Source organism: Callionymus lyra, chromosome 18 (genome assembly GCF_982586985.1).
Source record: "Callionymus lyra chromosome 18, fCalLyr1.hap1.1, whole genome shotgun sequence".
NCBI classification, from domain to species: domain Eukaryota; kingdom Metazoa; phylum Chordata; class Actinopteri; order Syngnathiformes; family Callionymidae; genus Callionymus; species Callionymus lyra.
The window spans coordinates 12,249,222-12,272,048 of NC_141835.1; the positions used below are offsets into that span (position 1 = coordinate 12,249,222).

Here is a 22,827-nt window from a genome sequence, read left to right on the forward strand (position 1 = left end):
AGAAGATGCAGATGATGGAGATGATGGACCTGAGAGGAGTTTGCAGAGCTGCCAATAATCCCGAGTTGAAAGAGAAGAAACGTCTTTGTTTGGCAGATTCGCGCAAACGAGACTTCCTTTAAAGTGGCGCTAATGAGGGGAGTTTTTGCGTCTGATGACGTCAGATCAAATAAAACGATTGATAAATAACAATCGTTTGAAGCGACTATAAAACGTATTAGAAATGATGATCAACACGATAAATATATAGATTTAAAATAATCTTTATTAAATAAATAGAAAGTTCTACATAAACCATATATTCCTTAAATTAAAAATAAAGTCCGTTTATTTACGTGACAATTAAAATCTTGAATAAAAAACATTTGATGTCAGTCATATTGTTAAAAATTCTTCAAATAGATACATTTTCTTCTTTGTTAATATTAAAACAAAACGTTTGAAATGTATTTTTATAAAGAGATAACACAAGTGAACTTGCTAAACAGTAAAAGTTTTGAATGATATCAATCTTGGTATGACGTCACAGTTAAAACAATTTTTTAAATCACATCTTTACATCTGAAAAAAAATAGTTGCACTTAAATATCAATTCAATCCTCACTGGAGCCAAGGCCTAAAGCACAATGATTTATTTATTTGCTTATTTTTTCTTTACAAGATAATGTCCACCTGTGCGAAATACATAACAAATAACATCGATTTTATATATTAATAACTTGTTTATCGTTTTAAGTTGAAACATTATTTGTTAAAATATTTTTAAATGAATTAAAGTCAATTTATAAATTTACAATTTAAAAAAAAAAAATCAAATTCAGGACTTTTTGATGACAGGAAAATGTGCATTATTTTGAAATAACCTGGTGTGTTATGAGGTGTTTAAACCGAATTAAAAAGTTTTTAAAAAACACTCAGGTGTTGACTTCAACTTCTCTGGCAATTTTTTTTTTTTTGGTTGTTTTCACGCATCATGTACTAATACACTTTTTTTTCTAATTCAATTTTTCAATATATCCATATAATATAATTTAGCATCGTAATAAAAGGGAAATACATCATGGTTTATTCATTTTTTAGTATTTTTTTTGGGGTTTCCAGGATATAGAAAATGGTTCATGTCTTGGAAGAAATGGAAAACCGTGATTTTAAATATTTAATTAGTTTAAAACATTCACACCAACACATATTGTGAACCTTCCCAGTACATGATCTTTTTGAATATTATGATGTTTAAGATTCGCAGACTGATCCTAGATCCTGAAAGGTTCGTAAATAAAAAGAAAACTCTTAACTTAAACAAGGATTTTAAAATTCAGTTTAGACTTGATGAATAAACCCTTAGAAACTGCAACACAAGTAGATAAAAATTGAAAAAAATGTTTGAAAAAATTGAATTAGAAATAAAATAAAGTGTATTAGTCTAGTTTAATTAAGTGTTTTGCTTATTTTTGGGGTTAAAACAGCTTCCAGAAAAAAAAGAAGAATAGACATATTTTCTTATATACCTTTGTTGTGTTCAATTCAAATATAAAAACACGCTATGAGGTGTTTAAACCGAATTAAAAAGTATTTAAACCACTGAGGTGTTGACTTCAACTTCTCTATCAGATTTTTTTTTGTTGTTTTCACGCGTCATGTGAAAAGTTCGGACGTGTCGAGTGAGATTAGTGTAGTTTCAGTGCAGCTGCTGGATCTGACGCCTCCGTTACAGCGAAGGATTCGATTTGAAGAGCGACACCGCTGCTGTGAAAAGACACACTCTGGAAAATGGACCTCGTTGAGTTTTACTCGGGACCAGGATTATAGAGAGAGGGGGGTCTGAGGGGTCTTAAGGGGGGGGGGGGCGACTTGTAAATGTAGACTCAGGATAAAAAAAAAGAGAGTCACGCTGATTTAAAGTCCTAATAAGATGATTTGGTGACATCAAGGACGTTTGGATTTAAGATCCACGCAGGAATTTGTCGACCACTAAACCCCCCCCTCCTGGTCTCAGCAGGTCCTCAAAAGACGAGGATGTTTGACGAGCTCAGCTCGACCTTCTCGCTCCAATTAATTGGATAGGAACGTCAGGAGATGTTCTCCTCTCATCTGCGCATTACAAAGACAAAGGCGCCGCGGGGGGTTGTTGACACCTCCGGGTCCCCTGGCCCCCGGGTATAAAGGGAGGGGGGAGCCTACTTCACTTGCACTTTGGGAAGACCCCGGGACCAGACGCAACAACCATGCAGCCGCACAGCACCACCCTCGGATCGTACGGATCGTACCCACTGCGTCATTACGCGCCGCAAATGCTGCGCAAACCCGGGACCTCGTTCACCATCGACGCGCTCCTGGCCAAGGACGAGGGGCCCCCGGGGATCACGTACCTGCCAGGACCCATCGGGGTGTCACCCGCGTCCTACGTGTACTCTCCCGTGCACGCGCCGCCGGGATACTCCGTCTACTGTTGTCCGCCGTTCGCGTACCAGACGACGTGCCGCGGGTTTTACGCACAAGGTACGCGCCAGTGACGTCATTTTTTAAAGTTTATTTTCTTCTTTTTTTTAACCCATCTTTCTCTCTCTGCAGCGTCCATGTCGAAGGTCAACCCGGGTCTCCACGCGTTCAAAACTAAAGGTGGGAAATCGAAGCGCATGCGCACCAGCTTCACCAGCGACCAGCTGTCCCGGCTGGAGAAGGAGTTCGCGCGCCAGCAGTACATGGTCGGTTCCGAGAGGTTCCTGCTGGCGTCCGCGCTGCAGCTCACCGAGGCTCAGGTGTGTGTGACGTCATCACCCAGAACCCCCCGATCCCCGTCCCCCTAAAAGAGTCCAGGATCTAACTTGATGTTTTTTTTTTTTTTTGCAGGTGAAGGTTTGGTTCCAGAACCGACGCATCAAGTGGCGCAAGCAGAGTCTGGAGCAGCAACAGGCCAAGCTCGCCAAGCTGGGTCTGGCCGCCCCCCCCAAGAGTCCCGGCTCCCAAGGGAACGAGGGAGAGGAGGAGGACGTGGAGTTCTCGGACTCCTCGGACGTGGACGTGGATGTGTCCGATGACTTCTCTGACCACTGCTGATCCCGACCTGGACCCGTGTACATATATTTAAATAGATGTATAGTTATATATTTAATTTTCTACTTCCATCGCTCTTTTATTATAATGACGTGTCTGTATATTTCAATGAAAGACTCAAAATATATTTTATACATAAACCAACTCTTGTCTTGTTTATCCTTTTTTTTTTAATAACAGAAAGAAATGTCATTTTTGCAAGAATTTCACTGAAGCTGAAGCTGAATATATTTATAATAATATTGTATTTAACTAGAAGTTACTTTTGTATCACCTGACAAAACATTAAATTGAGAGATCATTTCTTAAATATGAAACGGGTTCTTGTGAAAAACTAGTCAAAAATATCCATAGAATATAATTAAGCATCCATATAAAAGGGAAATACATCATGGTTTATTCATTTTTAGTTCTTTTTTGGGGGTTTCCAGGATATAGAAAATGGTTCATGTCTTGGAACAATGGAAAACTGTGATTTTAAATATTTAATTAGTTAAAAAATTGGGTACAATTCACACCAACACATATTCTGAACCTTGCCAGTACATGATCTTTTTGAATATTACAATGTTTTTAGATTCGCAGACTGATCCCAGATCCTGAAAGGTTCGTAAATAAAATGAAAACTCTTAACTTAAATAAGGATTATAAATTTAAGTTTAGACTTGATGGTGAATAAACCCTTAGAAACTGCAACACAAGTAGATAACATTTTTAAAAAATGTTGGAAATAATTGAATTAGAAATAAAAAAATTAGTGTATTAGTCTAGTTTAATTAAGTTTTTATAGCTTATTGTTGGGGATTAAAACAGCTTCCAGAAAAAAGAAGAATAAACATATTTTCTTTTATGCCTTTGTTGTGTTCAATTCAAATATAAAAACACATAATAGTAATTTAATCTTCATTATTTGCTCACGATCGTTGAGAAAAAGTGTTTTTTTCTTCTCTCCGGCTGTTCCAGAAGAGCAGAGAGACAATTCCTTCCTCGTTTTGATCTCAGTCAGTTTAGACTAAAGCCCCCCCCACCCCCAGATTAAGCTACACAAATAAATAAGCAGCTCGAAGATTAGCAGGATATGTGTAGCCCGGGGTGGTAGGGGTCAGTCTGTCTCGGGGTCTCACTGTCTAATCTGTTTAAACGCCTGTTCTGGGGCAGGTGTCCACGTCCGACCACGACGCTCACCACCAGACGTGTATCAGTGTCGTCCGAGTATTGGTTTCAATTTAACATTTTCAAATGTTGAAACTTTAATTTTTCAAAATGAATGAGATATTTTTTTTTACACCGAGAGTTTTGTATCTTAATTTAGAGAACATAGTCTAATGTCGTAATTCCGATAATTGAAAAATAAATGTTCTTAATTCAATATTTTTTACTTCATACACTCTTAAATTCAATGTAAAAATTCAAAATATTGCATAAATGAAAGACTTTTCTTTTACACATAGAGTTTGATGTCGTAATTCCGATAATTGAAAAATAAATGTTCTTAATTCAATATTTTTTTTACTTTATACACTTTTGAATTCAATGTAAAAATTCAAAATGTTCTTTTACACATAGAGTTTGATGTCGTAATTCCGATAATTGAATAATAAATGTCATTAATTCAATATTTTTTACTTTATACTTGACATAAATTCAAAATAAAAAAATGCTAAAATTCTGTCAACATAAATGATTACACATAGAGTTTGATATTAAAATTCTAATGATTAAAAAATATATGTTTTAAATTTAATATACTTTACTGTATCCACCTTGAAATTCAATATAAAAATGTTGGTGCGACCATTTTTTATATTGAATTTAAAAGTCTACAAATGAAAAATAAATACATTTGGAGACTTTTATTTCTGAATTATTGTAATAAGATAATCAAATTCTACGTGTAAAAACTAATTCAGTCATTTGAAAAAGTTACCAAATTCTTTTTTTTAACCAAATTCAAAGTTTTTAGTGTAGAAACTCCTAAATGACATGATTAAATAAAAACAATTCCAAGCTTTCAATAAAGATATTGTGGAATTTAATTATTCTAAAAAGTATTAAATGCTTAAAAAAACCCACAATATTTAAAATAAAAACATTTGAAATGTTTGAATTAACCTTCAATATTCTGACGACACTGATTTACTTTTGTCAAAGTGTCAAAACCACCAGATTTTTGGTTTCAATTTCAAAATAAGACACAAATAAATCGTCAAAAAAACCTCATTTAAACTGTCAATATTCATCAGAGTTAATTGTATTTAACTAGAAGTTACTTTTGTATCACTTGACAAAAGATTAAATTGAGAGATAATTTCCAAAATATGAAACTGTTTCTTGTCAAAAAGTAGTCAAAAATATCCATATATTAGAATTTAGCATCGTAATAAAAGGGAAATACATCATGGTTTATTCATTTTTAGTTCTTTTTTGGGGGTTTCCAGGATATAGAAAATGGTTCATGTCTTGGAACAAATGGAAAACTGTGATTTTAAATATTTAATTAGTTTAAAAAAAATCGGGTAGAATTCACACCAACACATATTCTGAACCTTCCCAGTACATGATCTTTTTGAATATTACGATGTTTTTAGATACGCAAACTGATCCTAGATCCTGAAAGGTTCGTAAATAAAATGAAAACTCTTAACTTAAATAAGGATTATAAATTTAAGTTTAGACTTGATGGTGAATAAACACTTAGAAACTGCAACACAAGTAGATAACATTTTTAAAAAATGTTGGAAATAATTGAATTAGAAATAAAAAAAAAGTGTATTAGTCTAGTTTAATTAAGTTTGTATAGCTTATTGTTGGGGATTATAAATCGTCAAAAAAACCTCATTTAAACTGTCAATATTCATCAGAGTTAATTGTAAATGGTCCAGGAAAGACGGGGGGCCCCGGGGGCCTCAGAAACGTGACCCCCCGCCGGTTCTCTCGCGGTCTGACCCGAGTCGCCGGAGTCTCTGCAGGAGCAGGACTTGTGTGTTGAAAACCCCGGAGAGAAGTTTCTGATGTGATCATCTCCCTCGTCAGGTCCCTCCACAGTCCGGCGTAATCCCATTGAGGGACAGAAAGAAGCCGCCAGAGGTCTGCGGGAGCCTGGGGGGGGACGGAGGTGGGGGGACGGAGGAAGGTCTCGGGGTCTCGTCCCAATTAGCACCGGGGACACCTTAGCGACTGGAAACAAGCGGAGGCCGGCGGGGAATCTTTAAATCTCACATGAAGCTACTTAAGTAAAGGAAACATCTTCATCTGCCATTGATGCTTCTTTTCTTTTCTTTTTCTTCTTCTTCTTCTCTCAGCGTCGACTTCCTGTCGCTCTTTAAAGGGTTTTTTGTCGACGGCTTGTAAAACACGAGCAGGTCCAGGTAACTGTGTGTGTGTCCAGTTTAAGACGTGGTCGTTGTGACGCAGTGAAGGTGTGAAAGTTCTCATGGAGAGGAATAACCTCATGACGAGGATGACTTTTAGAGTGTGTGTGTGTGTGTGTGTGTGTTGGGGGGGGGGGGGGGCGACTGTAAACCAGGGAGAAGGAAAATCTTTAGCATTTTATTTGTGGAGCGGAGGAGGACGCTACTCCATCTAATAGTCATTAGCTTTCATTACGGGCGTTTGAAGTGGAGGTTGGCTTTTGTTGGGCGGCTGAATGGAGACGACACAATGGCCCCGTGACGCGCTCCGGGCCCTGAAAGAGAAGTGGTTCGGCGTCAGAAGGGACTTCTGTTTTCTCTGGAACCTCCGACAGGAAGTGGCAGTTCCTGACGATTTGTTTTTTCGGAGAGTCAAGCGTTTTTTTGGGCACCGAGTGAAGTTTTTTCGTAAACAACGGTTTAGCGACGTTAGCCTGTGATGCTATATGCTAACGTTTGGTTAGTTTCTTTTGAAAGACCTAAAATACACATATACTGTATATACATATATACATACTCTTACACACACATGTACACACACATAAAAGTAGCATGTACAGTAGATGAGACACGGGTGCGTTAAACATGTACAAATCCTGTCGGTCAAACGTGGCCCACAGGTCGCAGGTTTGAAACCCTAGCTCTTGTGTAATTTGGTGTGAATAATTGATATATATATGAATATATATATATATAAGTTATCATTTAACCCTATATACATACATGTTTATACACACACCCATATACATACATACATACTGTATATACACACAAACATATACATACATGTACATGTACACACACACATGTACACACACACACACGCATGTATATCTCACACACATATACACACATGTACACACACACACATATACACACACATACACACACGTATATACACACACACATATACATACATGTACACACACACACACACACATACATACACACATGTAAATACAAACACACATATACACACATACATACACACATGTAAATACAAACACACATATACACACATACATACACACATGTAAATACAAACACACATATACACACATACATACACACATGTAAATACAAACACACATATACACACACATATATACATGTAAATACAAACACACATGTATATACACACACATATACAAACATGTATATACACACATGTATTTACCCACACACACATACATACACACATGTAAATACAAACACACACACACACATATATAAATGTATATACAAACACATATGTATATCCACTCACACAAATACACATACACACACAGACATGTATATACACACACATATATACACACACACATATACATGTAAATACAAACACACATGTATATACACACATATACAAACATGTATATACACACATATACACACACATGTATATCCACTCACACAAATACACATACACACACAGACATGTATATACACACACACATATACCGAATGTATATCCACTCACACAAATACACATACACACACAGACATGTAAATACAAACAAACATATACACACACACACACACACACACACACACACACACACACACACACACACACACACACACACACACACACACACACACACACACACACACACACACACACACACACACACACACACACACACACACACATAAACATGTATATACACACAAATATACACACACACATATACACACACATATGTAAACACAGACATGTATACATGTATATATATATATATATGTATAAAACATAAATCGTTTTTTTGTTGTTTTATTTGAATGTACTTTATTTTATTTAAGGAATATATTTTAATTTCCAGTTCCTTTGATGATAATGAAGACGATGACGTCACCGGTGTTTGCTTTCGGCCCCGGGGCCCCCACAGGTGCGGCGGTGACCCCACTTGTCACTCAGGTGACACAAACGCAGTGACGTGCTACTTTTCCCGTCTCGTTAGAATGATGTGAAATCTTCCGACTTTCTAAGTGCAACAGATTAGCGCTGAACACACAAACAAAACGGCCAATTAGTTTATTAATGAAGGGGGAGGAGCCACGAGTGGGGGGGGGCGGGGGTGACCCCCGTGTTGCCTGCGACAAATATAGATATTAAAAAGGCTAATATTTTACTTAGTTATAAGTTCAAAACATGTAATTAAACAGGATAACTTGGTCGATATTTAACACTTTTGTTTATTACATTATTAAAATTCAAATCAAATTCATGCGCTGATCGATTTTTATTTGATTATTGATGATCGAAAATGTTTATTCTTCAGGAATATTCCAGGAACAGACAGCGCTATTACATACTTTCTCCACGTGGTGGCAGCATTGGCTTCTATTTATTTTATTTAGGCGATGGTTTTCACCAGGTAACAGTTTTCTATGCGCTCATTGTACTCGAAATAAACGTGGGAATAAAACAGGATATTGTTATTTAATATTAAATATTTTAAATATTTATCATAAAATCGTGTTTAATATACCCAGAAATTATATTCGGATTGAACTGATTTTAATAGTATTTTGAATAGTATTTTTTTGGGAAGTATATTTATAATTCAACCTCTCTAATGGTCTTAATGTATATTTAATAAAGACTTTAGAAAACTAACTTGCGTTCACGTTTAAACCGACAGTGTGGTTGTTAATTAAAGTGTCCACTAGAGGGCAGCCACGTCCACCAAAACCACATAAAGGCAAACATTCTCACGCACAGATTGAACGATTTAAATACAACGTGCGAGGAAATCGGAATTATTCATTTATAGAAATACATTTAAATTAATAGTATGTTTGATGGAAGTTAGCGATCATACGTTTAAAGTCCAGTCATGTCTTTTAAAGCTCAGCAACAGCACGTGATGAACTTGTGTTCGTCATATAATGAGATTTATAAATATATAAATATATAAATATGAAATACTCTTCCTGATGGTTTAACTCACAGCTGACGCATGCGTGTTACTTGTTATGATGCGGAAAGTGTGTGTTGTTGCGGTTGAGCTTAGTTTACACTTCGGAACATGTTCATTAACACGTTTATTAATTACTGCCAAATAAGTCATTAAAAAAATATCTTGAACTCGTGACTTAACAAGTGGAATCGCTTGTAAACATGCATTTAGTTTGTGTTAAATTTGCACTTTGACTTTTTAACTCAAGATTTGATGATAAAAAAATAAATAAAATCTTTGATAGAACGTTCTAGAACGACTAAAGGTATAGTATTAGCCGTTAGCTTCCATATCATTGAAGCTATTTTTACAGAAGCTAAAGGCTATGCTAATTTATACATTTCTAAAATAATGATCTCAAACTTTCGAAAAGTGTCCCCAAAAAAACAGTTTAAAGTGTAGCCAATAAAGTAGCCAATTTCCGTAGGTTAGCAAAAAAAATACATTGTTTTTTAAAGGAGATTTAACAACTTTACGGTATGTGTCGTGAACGTATGGACAATATCGTACGGAAGAAAAGTAGCTTGAAGGCGATTAATAAATAAAATTCTTCGTCGGCAATAAGTGGCCCACGGGTCGCAGGTTTGAAAGCTTGGCTCTTGTGTAATTTTGGTGCGAATATAATCGATATTATATAAGTCGATGTATAAAAAATAATGCTTGACAACGCGATCCAAACATTGGTTGAAAATCAACTTTGTCGCACTTCCATGCTCACATCGTTTTGAGAACACCTGCCTTTCCTTTATGAAGCGACATTGTCGAGTTCAAATGTGGATTTTAAAATGTTTAACGGAAATGTACCGTCGCAACTTATGTTAACGTGTATTTTTTTTTAAAGTTTTGTTTAAAGAAGAAGAAGAAGCATGAAAGCGGAGCTCGTGCTCTTTGTGATGCGTTCAGGTGAGTCTGGAGCCTCGGGGCAGGTTCGGAACAACGCAACACTGATCCGCTTTGTTTTGGTTAATGCAGAGATGTGGACACATTTTAACCAGCAGCGATCGGGATCAGTGCTCAGGGGCCTCCAGGGCTTCATCATTAAACTCACTGCGCTTTTCTGCACGGCTCGGTCAACCATCAAGTTCCTGCTGTTGCGCCATTAGGAGCCTTTTTTTTTTTTTTTTAACTGCAGATATATCTTAATTTCCTGCGGGTTATTGGATCAGCCTTATCTGGGATCAGTGCGGGGAACAAAAGGAAAGAGTGATTCGACCCGAGAAAATGTACTTTGAAAGGAAAGTTATTAGGAGGATGGAGGAGAGAAGGTCGTTACGTCAGAAGAAACTGCTCTGGGTTGAAATGTTTCTCCACATTTTTTTTTTTTTTTTGCTTCAGTGTTTTTCCAGACGTTTAGTTCTAAAAGCCTCATCAACAACTTGTTTCAACTCGTCATTTCCATCGCTAATGATTTTCTAATGCGGCCAAACGAGCGCGTTTAGGCGCCAATGATTGACTCGGTGAGAGGTTTTTCTCAGGCGCGAGACGCTGTGGATTTATTTCACTCGCAAACATTACTTTTTTTTTACGCCCGTTTCCGGCTCGTCAAGAGAAACGAGTGGATTATTAAAACACGATCATTTAAATGAAAAAACAATATTTATTGTTATTATTACTAATAATATCGCTTTAATCGTTAATAATATCAAATGCTCGTCATTTTCACATTAATATGAATTTATTGTTTTTTGTCAATAAAGGTTGATCATGCAGTAGCTAAATTAAAAATACTTTTAAAGATGTTCTCTTAAATTCGATTGAAATACAATACAATATATGTTTGACTCCCCCTCCCCTGAAAGTCAGTACATATTTTCAGTATATACGTTTACATTAAAAAAAAAAATTAAAAGTCATTAATACAAATAAAAATGCAATAAAGAAAATCCTAAATAAATGTTATTAGCAATAACCAGCATGTTTATTATAGTGTTGTATATATACTGTATATATATTTTAACGTATTTAAACAATAATGTTAAAATTTAAAATCTAAATATCAATATATTATATGAAAAATGAAAAAGAAAATAGATAAAAATAATTGATAAATTAATTATTGTTAAAATACAAAGCATTACGCAAATAAATAAGTTGAAATAAAATAAAAAATAAATACTAAATTACAAAAATCATCCGTCAATCATTTGATAAATACAAAGTACTAAACTATTCTATTAGTTATTATTACAGATGTATTAAGAGCTGAGCAGAGATGTATTGATTATAAGTAGATCATTAATGAAAATTAGTTTTAAAATGTAAAACATGTCTTGATCGAGAGGAAAAAGTTTAAATTGATCGATGAATGAATCTCAGGTCAGTGATGAAGTTTTCCAAGAGTGGAATTCAAGAGTAGAAATTCTCTATGGTCTCCCTATGGTTAGTAGAATAACGGTGCTAGGGGCCGAGGGGCCACAATGAGCCTCTAATTGGCGCACACTCTTTTTTTTTTCTTCCCAGCGTGCTCGTGTAACTAAGCCGCTGTGATCTTGAGCGGAAGTATTGGCAGCAGCTCTGGACCAATCACGAGGCTCCTCGCAGGCGCTTCTTCTTCCTCACGCGCTGAAGCGCTGTTGACTTTTCAAGCAGCATCTCCACGAGCCATGCGTCACTGAGCGCGAGCCTCGCGACCTCCACGCACAAGTGTTCCCCCCTCAGAACCAGAGACCATGTTTCCGTCCGCGGGGAAGCGTTGCTTCACCATCGAGTCCCTGGTGGCGAAAGAGAACCCGCTCAGCGAGGAGCCCCTCAGACCCACCGCGCTGTCGTACGCCAGCCCCGCCACGGACGCCCTGATGAACGGGTACCAGGGAGGTCCCCCCGCCAGGTCCCTGTACCAGGGCCCGGACCTGATGTTCCCGGACACGGTCAACCACCCGTCGCTGACGGTGGCCCCGCACCAGCTCGGGGCGTCGCACCTCCAGCACCCGCACTTCTTCGGGTCGCAGCATCGGGACCCGCTCAACTTTTACCCCTGGGTGCTGCGGAATCGCTTCTTTGGACACAGGTTTCAAGGTCAGAGGACGTGTTTTTTATTTTAATTTTATTTGACTTAAACGAGATTAAAAGAAAAAAAAATACTTGGAAAAAATGACGATTAAAAATTCGCCCCGAAGTGATTCTTGCAGAACAATAGATACAAGATGTCGCAGATTCCTTAAACAAACACAAATATTGTCTGCTTTTATTATTATTATTTAAAATAATATAAATCGGCGTCAATCTACAATCTATCCTGAACACTGTTACATTTTCGAATCATTTTAGCCTCAAGAATAATTTCTTTTTAATTTTTAACCACTATTTTCTCCACTTTTCATTGAGATTTAAAGATGTTTTTCGCTGTATATACAGTGACATCAAATAACATGTATTATTATTATTATTATTATTATTATTATTATTATAAACTAACGTGCCCTATTTTTAAGACACGATCAGAATTACAAAAATATATATATTTGGAGCAATAATGTCGAGTCTTTAAAGTGTAAGTTTATTTAAAAAAGATGTACATATATTTAATGTTTCTAATTATGTTTTTGTGGTTTTAAATGTATATGCACAGTTGCATATTCCAGAATAACGCCTTCATAAAACACGTATTATTTGTTTTATTACTATTATTATTATTATTATAAACTTACGTTTTCTTCTTATAATAAGATCATATATATATATATATATATATATATATATATATATATATTTTTTTTTTAAGCAGGATCAACAATGTCGTAAGGATATAATAATTTGTCGTTAGAGTGTAATTGTACGTCTTTAAAAAAAAAAAAATTGTACATATATATACTTTACTAGATACATTTACTAATGGGCGCAAATATTCTTGTAACCGGATAATGCAATACATTCTGTTTAAATTAAATGTTCTAAAAAGCAAATAGATGCCAAAAATCTCATTTAATACAAACACATCAAACAGCCAAACATCAACTTGTATTAAAAACGCGTCAGAATTAAATGACTTGTTGTGTGTTTTTTTTTTTTGCTCTAAAACCCTCATTAAAATGCATCAATTCACAAGTTCTCTCACGTGTGAACTCAGGTGACAATTGAGTCTTATAATTGGAGTTCGAATCCCACACCTCACGTTCGACGATGAATTTAATGTCGAACAGCTTGTATTGGGCGGAACCAGCTGCGCTTAAGAAAAAACACTAATTCTGTCGTTTTTATATATTTATGACTGTTAAAAAAAACACTTAAAATAATACTTTTTTTTCCGAGACGTTGACGCTTCTTCTCACCTGACGTCCTCCAGGTACCGACGTGTCCCAGGACAGTCTGCTGCTCCACGGTCCGTTCGCCAGGAAGCCGAAGCGGATCCGCACCGCCTTCTCTCCGTCGCAGCTGCTGCGGCTGGAGCGGGCCTTCGAGAAGAACCACTACGTCGTCGGTGCCGAGAGGAAGCAGCTCGCCAACAGCCTGAGCTTGTCCGAGACGCAGGTGAGCGGAAAACAAACAAACAAACATGGCGGCCATAATGGAGATATTTTAACGTTAACCAAATTAAAAAAATTAAAAAAACACTTGCGTTAATATGTAGTTAGCGAAATACGGGCGTAAACACCAGTTTCTGCGATTTTAATAAATACTTTATATATTCGTTAAAACAGATTGAATCGCTATATTATCTGTTAAAAAATGCTGCGAAAAAAAGGCGCGCTTTCCCCCCCATAGCTAAACATGCTACTCGTTTATTTATTTAAATTAAATTAATTATAAAACTGTATTAATAAACCATTATTTTATATCATTGAGCCATATAGTTCCGTTAAAGCAGTTTAATACAATTATAAAATTGAAAAATCTCCTTCAACTTTGTAAATAAAATAAAAAACCTTCATGTATTTAACTAGGGAAAGTTAACGCTTATTTTGGAATAATTGTATCGAGAAAAAAAGTAATAAATTATGAATTATTATTTTTGTAAATATTTATAAATTATGTCAATCATCGCTATAACGACAAGTGTGTATACAATAAATAAAAACATTTGGAAAGCCACATTATTTTTCACAATCCATAACAAAAAAACAAACAAAAAAAAGATTTAAACTGTTACAATTTTTACAACTTTTTCCCGAGTAAATGCGTAAAAGAGATTCACATGGTCTGTTTTAATATTGCTAATTTTCTGTGTATTATTATTTTATTCTGTGCTGCCATAACAACAAAAAAATCCTATAGTATGTTGTGTTTACATTAAAAGTTTCTGATTTTGATTCAGATAAGAATCAAGTATTTATTCTTCACATCAATGGGATATTAAAATCGGAATAAATCTTCTTAGTCTTTTAATTTGTATGAATTAAACTATATAAGATTGTAAAAACGCATTTTGTAAGGGTATATATATAAATAGATAATAAACATTTTAAAAGGATTTAGTCTGGCATCAGACAAAGTACAGTAAATATCATCGACTCAACATTAATGAGTCAACAGTATTGTGCTGTGAAATGTCTTATTAGCAATAACTCGAGGCAAATCCGTCGACGTTACATTTGCTGGTGCAGGGTCAAAGTCTCCCGCCGGTCTTTAGTAAGAGGTGCAGCTGCAGGTGGATAATTATACGAGTGTTCACCGTGTCATTGGACTACATTAACCAAAACCAAGTGAAACATAAACTTGTAAATGGTTTGAAGAGCGCAGATGTTTTGTTTTTTCTTAGTCACAGAATCAAAAGTCCAACATTAACCTCAGAAAGGTAAAGATCTGAAGACATAGTTTACTAAAAATGCAGTAAAATAAATGATTAAATAAAAAATGTAATGTTTTTTACATTGGATTAATCCAAAACATCATTCAATTCGACAAATTACCCAGAATTCAAGACATTTATCAACAAGGACAACATTAATTTCTACGCTACAGCAAATAACTGATCAGATTTTAAAGCAAAATAGACATTTACTAATAAAATAATTTTCCTATTACAATTTCCGAGTATTTTGTTGATCATCGTAATTACAAAAATGTTAATTATGGATTAATAGTTTAATGGTCGAGGACTTAAATAGTATAGAAAACAATCAAAGTGATACAATAAAAAAAAAAAAGCTCTAATAATGGACAGTGTGTTATTGAAGATTTCTACTGTTTGGTATCAGTTGAAGAATCCGATCATTCACGAGACACAAGTGGAACCGTCTGTACTTTAATGAACATCATGCTCTCGCCAAAAAAAACACAGAGGACTACGTCTATGTTGAGATCAGCGACTTGTGGTTAGTTCGTCAGCATCAAAGGATACAAAACCGATGTTAACTAAATCCACAGTATCTGAGGAGAAATCAGCAAAACGGGGGTCGATTTTTAACTCAGAATTATGGATACAGCTTTAGTTTTTGTTGAGTTTTACAGGTAATCTGCAACTAAATACAATGAAACATCAGTTTAAATGTTTTAGTTTTTCTTGAAGGCTAAATTCAACATATCTCTGTTTCTTTTTTTTAAATACAATCAAATCCCTAAAGTTTATTAAATGTGTTTTAATCAATTTTAGGGTTGAATTTTCTCACTCATTTTCTACTCACACCCTCATGTCAACTAAGTGTCGGATTCTTTTTTTTTTAGGCGAAAATGTACCTACATCCGACGGTTGTTTTTTTTTCGTCCATCCATTAAATACCTCTGTACAGCTCGTCTGTAAAGCAACCTCTTGTAATCTAAATTGTTTAGAAAGAAAACTAAACAAGTGTTTATTTTAAGATTGTTTGTAGAAGAAGCTAAAAGGATAAAATGCTACACAGACAGGAAACACTCCGGGTAAATATTGCGCAAGCTCCCAGTGCGGACGGGGACATTACAGACGAGCAGTATTGAAGTATTAAGATGTTTTTAAGTGTATTTTTTTAGACCAAAAATAATGAGTTTCGGACGTGACCATCAGATGGACTTACATTTCTACCTGCAACTCCAAAAAAAGACACTTGCTGTGTCTCAAATCACGCACTTATTTAAGTGCACTGCTTTACAGTACACTGTAAGACAGTGCACACATTTCGACAGGGTAGTACTGTCTCAAATCAAAACCCTGCTACTACACACTTACAGGAAATGACTCGACAGCTTCTTTTTCTACTACTTTTTAACGCTAATCACAACCAGTCGTTGGAACTCTATCGCCGACACTTGACAGCACTTTTCTCTAATCGAAAAAAAGTGATTAAGTTGTGTTTCATTGTGTTATTATTGTTGTTTAGTGTGTAAAATTAGTGTTTTCTCAAGACATTTACGCCGGTATCTGCTCCGAAACCGCGTCGTCAGAGATGTAGCTTTTGGTTTAGCGTCGAGTTTGGAAAGTGTACGTCGATCCACACTCAATTTTCTGGCCGCTTTGAGTGCGCCAATTGAGTGCGCACTACATGTTCGCACACTGCTCAGTGTGAAGGCACTTGTGTACTCAAAAATATTAAGTGTAAGTGGACACGCCAACCACCAAAAATCGGCGCTCCAATGATATTTGCCAAAAACAAAAGTTTGACTTGACCCTCGACATGTGGTCTCTTGCAGGTGAAGGTCTGGTTCCAGAACAGAAGGACCAAGTACAAGCGACAGAAGCTGGAGGAGGAAGGACCCGACAGCCAGCAGAAGAAGAAGGGGAACCACCACATCAACAGATGGCGCGTGGCCACCAAGCAGCCCAGCAACAACAACAACAACAACGAGGACATAGACGTGACCTCTGAGGATTAAAAACCCCTGCACTCTGAACTTGAGCCACGAACTACCGGAACGAGTCCGACCCCTCAGTCGAGGACCAACACTATTTATTACGTAGCGGTATGATTAGACGCAGTAGAGGAGAACATCTCTTCACTCGTACACGGAGAAAACACATCTATTTATAGAGCGCACACATGATGAAGTGACAAATGAAGAGACGCCTCTGCCATGTTTATATTGTAAATACGACGTTTGTTTGTTTGTTTTTTTTCTTTAATGTTCCATTAAAGCTGCTTCCATTAACCGCTTTGACGCTGTTAATAACCGGCTGCTGATTGGCTGGATGAACAAAACAGGAAATTGTGAGGAAGGAATTTGAAAATGATTTTTTTTGTGCGGTTGTTCGTGTCCGTTTCCGCCTCCTGATGAAGACTGACTGATGATGTGAAATACTCACCGAGGAGGAGCCCGGAGGGGAAGGGATGGTGGGAGGTTTTCGGGAGAGGGTGGGTGAGGGGGGGTCGAGCCACAAGTGCAGATTGACGGACACTCGCTTCTGCTTTTGTTCCGTGTTCATCTTCCAACAAACCTGAGACACAACAAAACATGTTTTAGAAATAAATTCATTTCATTCAGAGATTTTTTTTTTTTTTCCTTTTTTTTTTCTTATAACCAAAGACAAAACATGAATTAATTTAGGTGAAGTTGGAAGAAAAGTGAGCCAATCACGAAATCTTGCTAACAGTGCTAACAAATAAACACAACATTTAGTGTCAAACTGGTCCAGAAAAAGGGCAGAGACGGTGCAGGTTTTTGTTCCAACCCGTCAAGCACACATGAGTTAACCAATCAGGCGTCGGCTTAAACAAGCAACACCTGACTGACAATTAATTGATTACTGTCTTCAGACGCCTGATTGGTTCAACTATATGTGCTTGACTGGTTGGATCCAAAACCTGCACCGTCTTGGCCCTTTTCTGGACCAGCTTGACGCCTGTGATTTAGGGGTTTAGAATGTTTTCCCTTTAACATTAATCATCCAAAACTGTGCGGCTACATCCTTTAAAACATAACTTTTAAGTGGTTTAAAATCCAATTTTATTGCCTGAGATGCTACATGACATTCCTTCAACTGAGAAAAATCTCTAAACAACACGATCTGGATCTTATAATCCATGCATTTGTATCTTCTCGTTTAGACTATTGTAACAGTTTATTTTGTTTTTTAAACAAGAAGGATATGTTTCGCCTGCAGTTAATACAAAACTCTTCAGTGAGAATTCTGACCTGCTCTAGTAGAAGAACTCACATTTCTCTGATCCTAAAAACTCTTCACTGGCTGCCAGTTTCTTTCAGGATCAACTTTAAAATTCTGGTTCTTACTTTCAGATCTATTCATGGTCAGGCAATGCATGTCAAATATAAGCTGGAACAGGGTTAATTTATTAAGATAGGATTAATACTCTAAAAAAAGCTATGCTAGCTGTGTTGATTAAAAGGATGATCCTAAAAAAACAAACTTGTATATGGACAAAGATTTAAACCACCCTAACCCTTATGTTACCTCAGGGTCAAGGTGACCCGGAGGCCCGAAAACAAATGTGTTTAAATGATCCCTTGTCTTATCTAAGGGTCAAGGTGACCCGAAGGCCCAAAAAACAAACGTGTTTGTGGTATCCCTTGTGTTGTCTCTGGGTCAAGATGAACAACTCCCACCACTGCATATGTATTTAAGGAAGCTAGGGTCGTTCACAAACACATGTTTTAATGGGGCCTTCGGGTCACCTTGACCCTAAGACAACACAAGGGTTGATATTTTATCTTTAAGTGAAATTTCCACTCAGTCAAAGAGCATAAATGATTATTTTCATATGATAAAGAAACTATCTAGGTCAGAATTTTGATTTTATTTGTGTTAATTAAAAAAAAAAAATTTTGTAGGTAATTTCTGAGGTATTAGTCAAAGAACCTCTTGTTCATTTGATTTTAAACGTTAATTTATATTTACTACTGGCAATAAGAAAAAGTATTAAGTCATTCACGACACTTGAATTTACAGTTTTGATCCTTTTTTAAATACATTTAGAAACATTTTTAAGAGCTGATTAAACACATTAACGCCTTGGACATGAAATATTAGCATTCAATATCAGGTTATTTAAAAATGTAACATTTCAAAATGCAACTAATTTAGGCATCATTCATTGAAAAAGAGTGTGGGCCTTATTTTTAAATACTTTGGTGGAACTTTTGAATTGCAAAAAGACAAATACAGGTAAGAAAAGTTACGATTACATTTTAACAAGTTATAATGTCATTAGATGTTAGTGGTGCAAAAAAATATCGATCTTTTTTCGGCTTTGGGTTGATAATCCTATTTTATCGTTTACCACATTTTTTACCAAGGTTTTTAGTTAAATAAAGTGTGTCTCAAATAATTTAGTTCAATTTTATTATTTTTAATATTCACAGCGTGTTCATTTTTGTGTGGAAATTAAACGAGCGGCCTCTAGATGGCGACAGTGATTACGCCCTCCGCAGCCACATGAAAGAATTACACCATGTGAGATCCCGGTGATGACTGAGGACGAGAGGATACAGTGGATTCCAGCATCTTTTAAATCTGATGTTTGGACATATTTTGGTTTGAAAACAAATGAAAGCAGTTACGACTTCGTCAAGAGTCATGTGGTCTGTAAATACTAAAACAACAGAGTCAAGTACTTGACAATACTACTCATATATACTTGATACTACTGTATCACGATATATTGTATCGTTGACACTGTATTCTTGCCAAAACACACCCCTATTAAATGTTGATTTAAACGTTTAAGAAACTACACAAATTGAGTGTAATTGTAGCAGTTGTTGAAAAGAAGGACTGAAGCTTCTTCCTGCTGCTGACTGGCAGCTCCCGCTTCAGAGCAACACGTCAGGAATGTTGCAGCACAGCGGTGCAGGTGTCAGGTGTGTTACCTGTAGGCCGGTATTTCCGCTCAGCTCCAGCTGAAGTGGGACAGGGCCAATAATTCCCCCTCCAGAGGCTGCAACCTTCAAGGAGAGAAGAAAAAAAAATAAAAACAGGGAAAGTAGTCGCCATTGTGCGGCAGCTCTTTAACCAACCGCCTCAGTAATCACCTGTCAGGAGAAACGGAAGGAATCTCCAGGTAATGACCCCGAGGCTTTTGAGAGGAGCGCTGATGTCTGACCTTGATGTCTTGTTTTGTAAGCGAAGAGGTGGTGGGTGTGGTGGGGGGGGGGGTGTAGAAAAGCCAACAAGACGATCCGAGACAAGTATATCTGGGATTAAACAAAAGTAGTTCTTGACAAGCAGGTGTGCGTTTTTTGAGGGCCTCGCCGCACCTCGTCGGGGGTCAAAGGTCGACTCAATTAGCACGCCGCGCACCTCGTAGCCCGGCTGTTAGGAAAACAATTAGCGGACGAATCACACCGTTTTCCCTAAACGCCACGTCTCTTGTCGCCCGTGTCAGCAGCGAGGAGAAGGGGGAAAAAAAAACAACAAAAAAACAAGGCGTCTCTCCAGAGGATCGAGACGCCGCACGAAACCGGAGACGCGACCGTTTTGTTTCTTCGACCCAGATGAGAAAAGACTTTTGTTTTTGGGAGTAAAGCAACACGTCGAGGCGATAAAACATGCAGCGAGTTCACAGTTGGCACGTAAAAGACTCATTAATGAAGATTAATAGTTGAGATAGGGAAACTCATTAAACTATCATTTTCAATCCAAAATGTTGAAAAGAGGAAGAAGAGAGGAAAAATTACAGTGGGGCTTTTATTTTGAAGGTTTTTTTTTTTGCGTGTTCTTCTGCATGTGTTCGACCGATCGGACGTGTAGGTTCCTGCCGCGGTGCGGGCAGGCGTCGCCATAGCAACCACACAAACATGAAATCCTAGGTTATGACAGTAACTTTGTTTAGACTAATAAAAGTGAGTAACAATGATTTTTTCATTTGTTTGAACAAAATACAAACAAACGCTTCATGCTTCGACATCAAAGAGGACAAAAAAGCATTTTTTTACTAACTATAATTATTAAACATCCCCATGATGCAGTTCACCTGGACTCAATGGAATTTCCTCCCCCTGGCAAATCCTCCGTCACTACAAGTCGCAGCTCCGCCGTGGAAGCGCTTTAATCATGTCACGGGTAATTACCTGATGATTTGCAAAAGTATTGGAGTTACTGGCAAATCTCGATACGAGTGATGTCACCGGGTGTTGAGTCGGTTTGATTGCTCTTGCCTGGAGGGCGGCGGGAGAGAAGGGTTTTGAGCCGACGTCGTCGTCGACGACACGTTCATCGACAGATGGTGTTGGTTTTACATTTTGGTAATGAGCGGTAAATATGGCGAGTACACGAGGAAGTACACGGAATGGAAAACACAACAACATGATGTTAGCATGCTAAAGCTAATACATTTGTTTTTTTCATTATTTTATTGTAAAAAAAAAACAATCAATTAGAAAAGATAGTTTCTGATATTAGCCACATCTACCTTTACGTGGTAAAACAAAAAGTGCCCAAAATTACGACGTTTCATTTTCCAAGGCCTAAATCCGCTATCAACAAAAGTGAGCCAATACATACAAAACCAAACTTTCCTACTTGTTGTTCCAAAATTAGCTTTTAGATGGAGATATTTTGAGATGGGTTTCTTGTTTCCCTTTAGACTTATTTTGTCCCATTAGGTTCAGTTTTTGTTTTTCAGGATTCTATAGTTTCCATCCACGATACTAGCCATATCGTGTGTATCGTTACTTTACTATTGGACTGCATTTCTTGTGAGGTTTTGTTTTCTCGTTCCTTAATTCTGCAGGTGCGTTTAGCTCTTGTCGATTCAGAACAAGTATGTTATGAATGTTATACAAATACTTCTACGGCACCAGTTTTCACATGAACAGTAGTAACCAGACCTGTATAGGAAGTACAGATTGTGTGCCTTATTTTTCGGTTTTACTGACTTTATCTCGATAAAAATGTATTTTTCTAAATTGGAAACATTAACGCGTCAGTATATTCGGTATATTCAGCTCACGATACAATTCTTTATGATTTTTCCCATTCACGATACGACTGGATATACTCAGATTTCGATTTATATTTTCAGCTCACGATATATTTCGACACAATTTTGACAATTCTAGGAGACACAACATTCAATTATGATTGTTCTACTCCCTTTTGGTTTAATTAATAGAATTAAAGGCTGAAATACATCCAAACATAAGCTTTAAAAGCGGCTGGAGTCGACTGTATCCTCTCATCCTCAGTCAACACTGGGATCTTGCAGGATTTACCAGCGGAGGACATAATGACTACTGCCATCTAAGGGCCGGAAGTTTAAATGCAACTCCAAAAACAAACGCAGTGAATATTTGCATGCTAATTCTAAATAAAAAAAATAAAATATATTTATATAATTTGATATAAATAGACCAAAAATGTACATGATAAAAACATACATACATATAATTTAAAAGCCAAACAATAAAATGAAATAAAAATCCATACAGTGCTTTTGATTATTGATATAGTATGGTGGAAAAACATGCAAAACTGAATTATACGATTCTAGAAATACTCTTTTCCAGTAAAACTCCAGATGATCTACACGAGGTCAACGTGCTTCAGTAAATCAAGCGAAAGCTTCGGTGAAGGTTGGGTCGACAAGATGTTCACGAAA

General features: G+C 36.7%; 2 protein-coding genes across 2 annotated transcripts; both read left to right on the forward strand.

Moving 5' to 3' along the window:
- The first annotated feature begins 2,225 nt into the window (after positions 1-2,225).
- On the forward strand, positions 2,226-3,057 carry noto (notochord homeobox). The gene is made up of 3 exons (XM_087779256.1): positions 2,226-2,499; positions 2,572-2,759; positions 2,851-3,057. Exons 1-3 carry the CDS (start codon positions 2,226-2,228, stop codon positions 3,055-3,057), a joined length of 669 nt encoding a protein of 222 aa, XP_087635382.1.
- Positions 3,058-11,825: 8,768 nt separating this feature from the next.
- emx1 (empty spiracles homeobox 1) lies at positions 11,826-17,913 on the forward strand. The gene is made up of 3 exons (XM_087779921.1): positions 11,826-12,442; positions 13,710-13,894; positions 16,967-17,913. Exons 1-3 carry the CDS (start codon positions 12,097-12,099, stop codon positions 17,147-17,149), a joined length of 714 nt encoding a protein of 237 aa, XP_087636047.1. The 5' UTR covers positions 11,826-12,096; the 3' UTR covers positions 17,150-17,913.
- Positions 17,914-22,827: the final 4,914 nt, after the last annotated feature.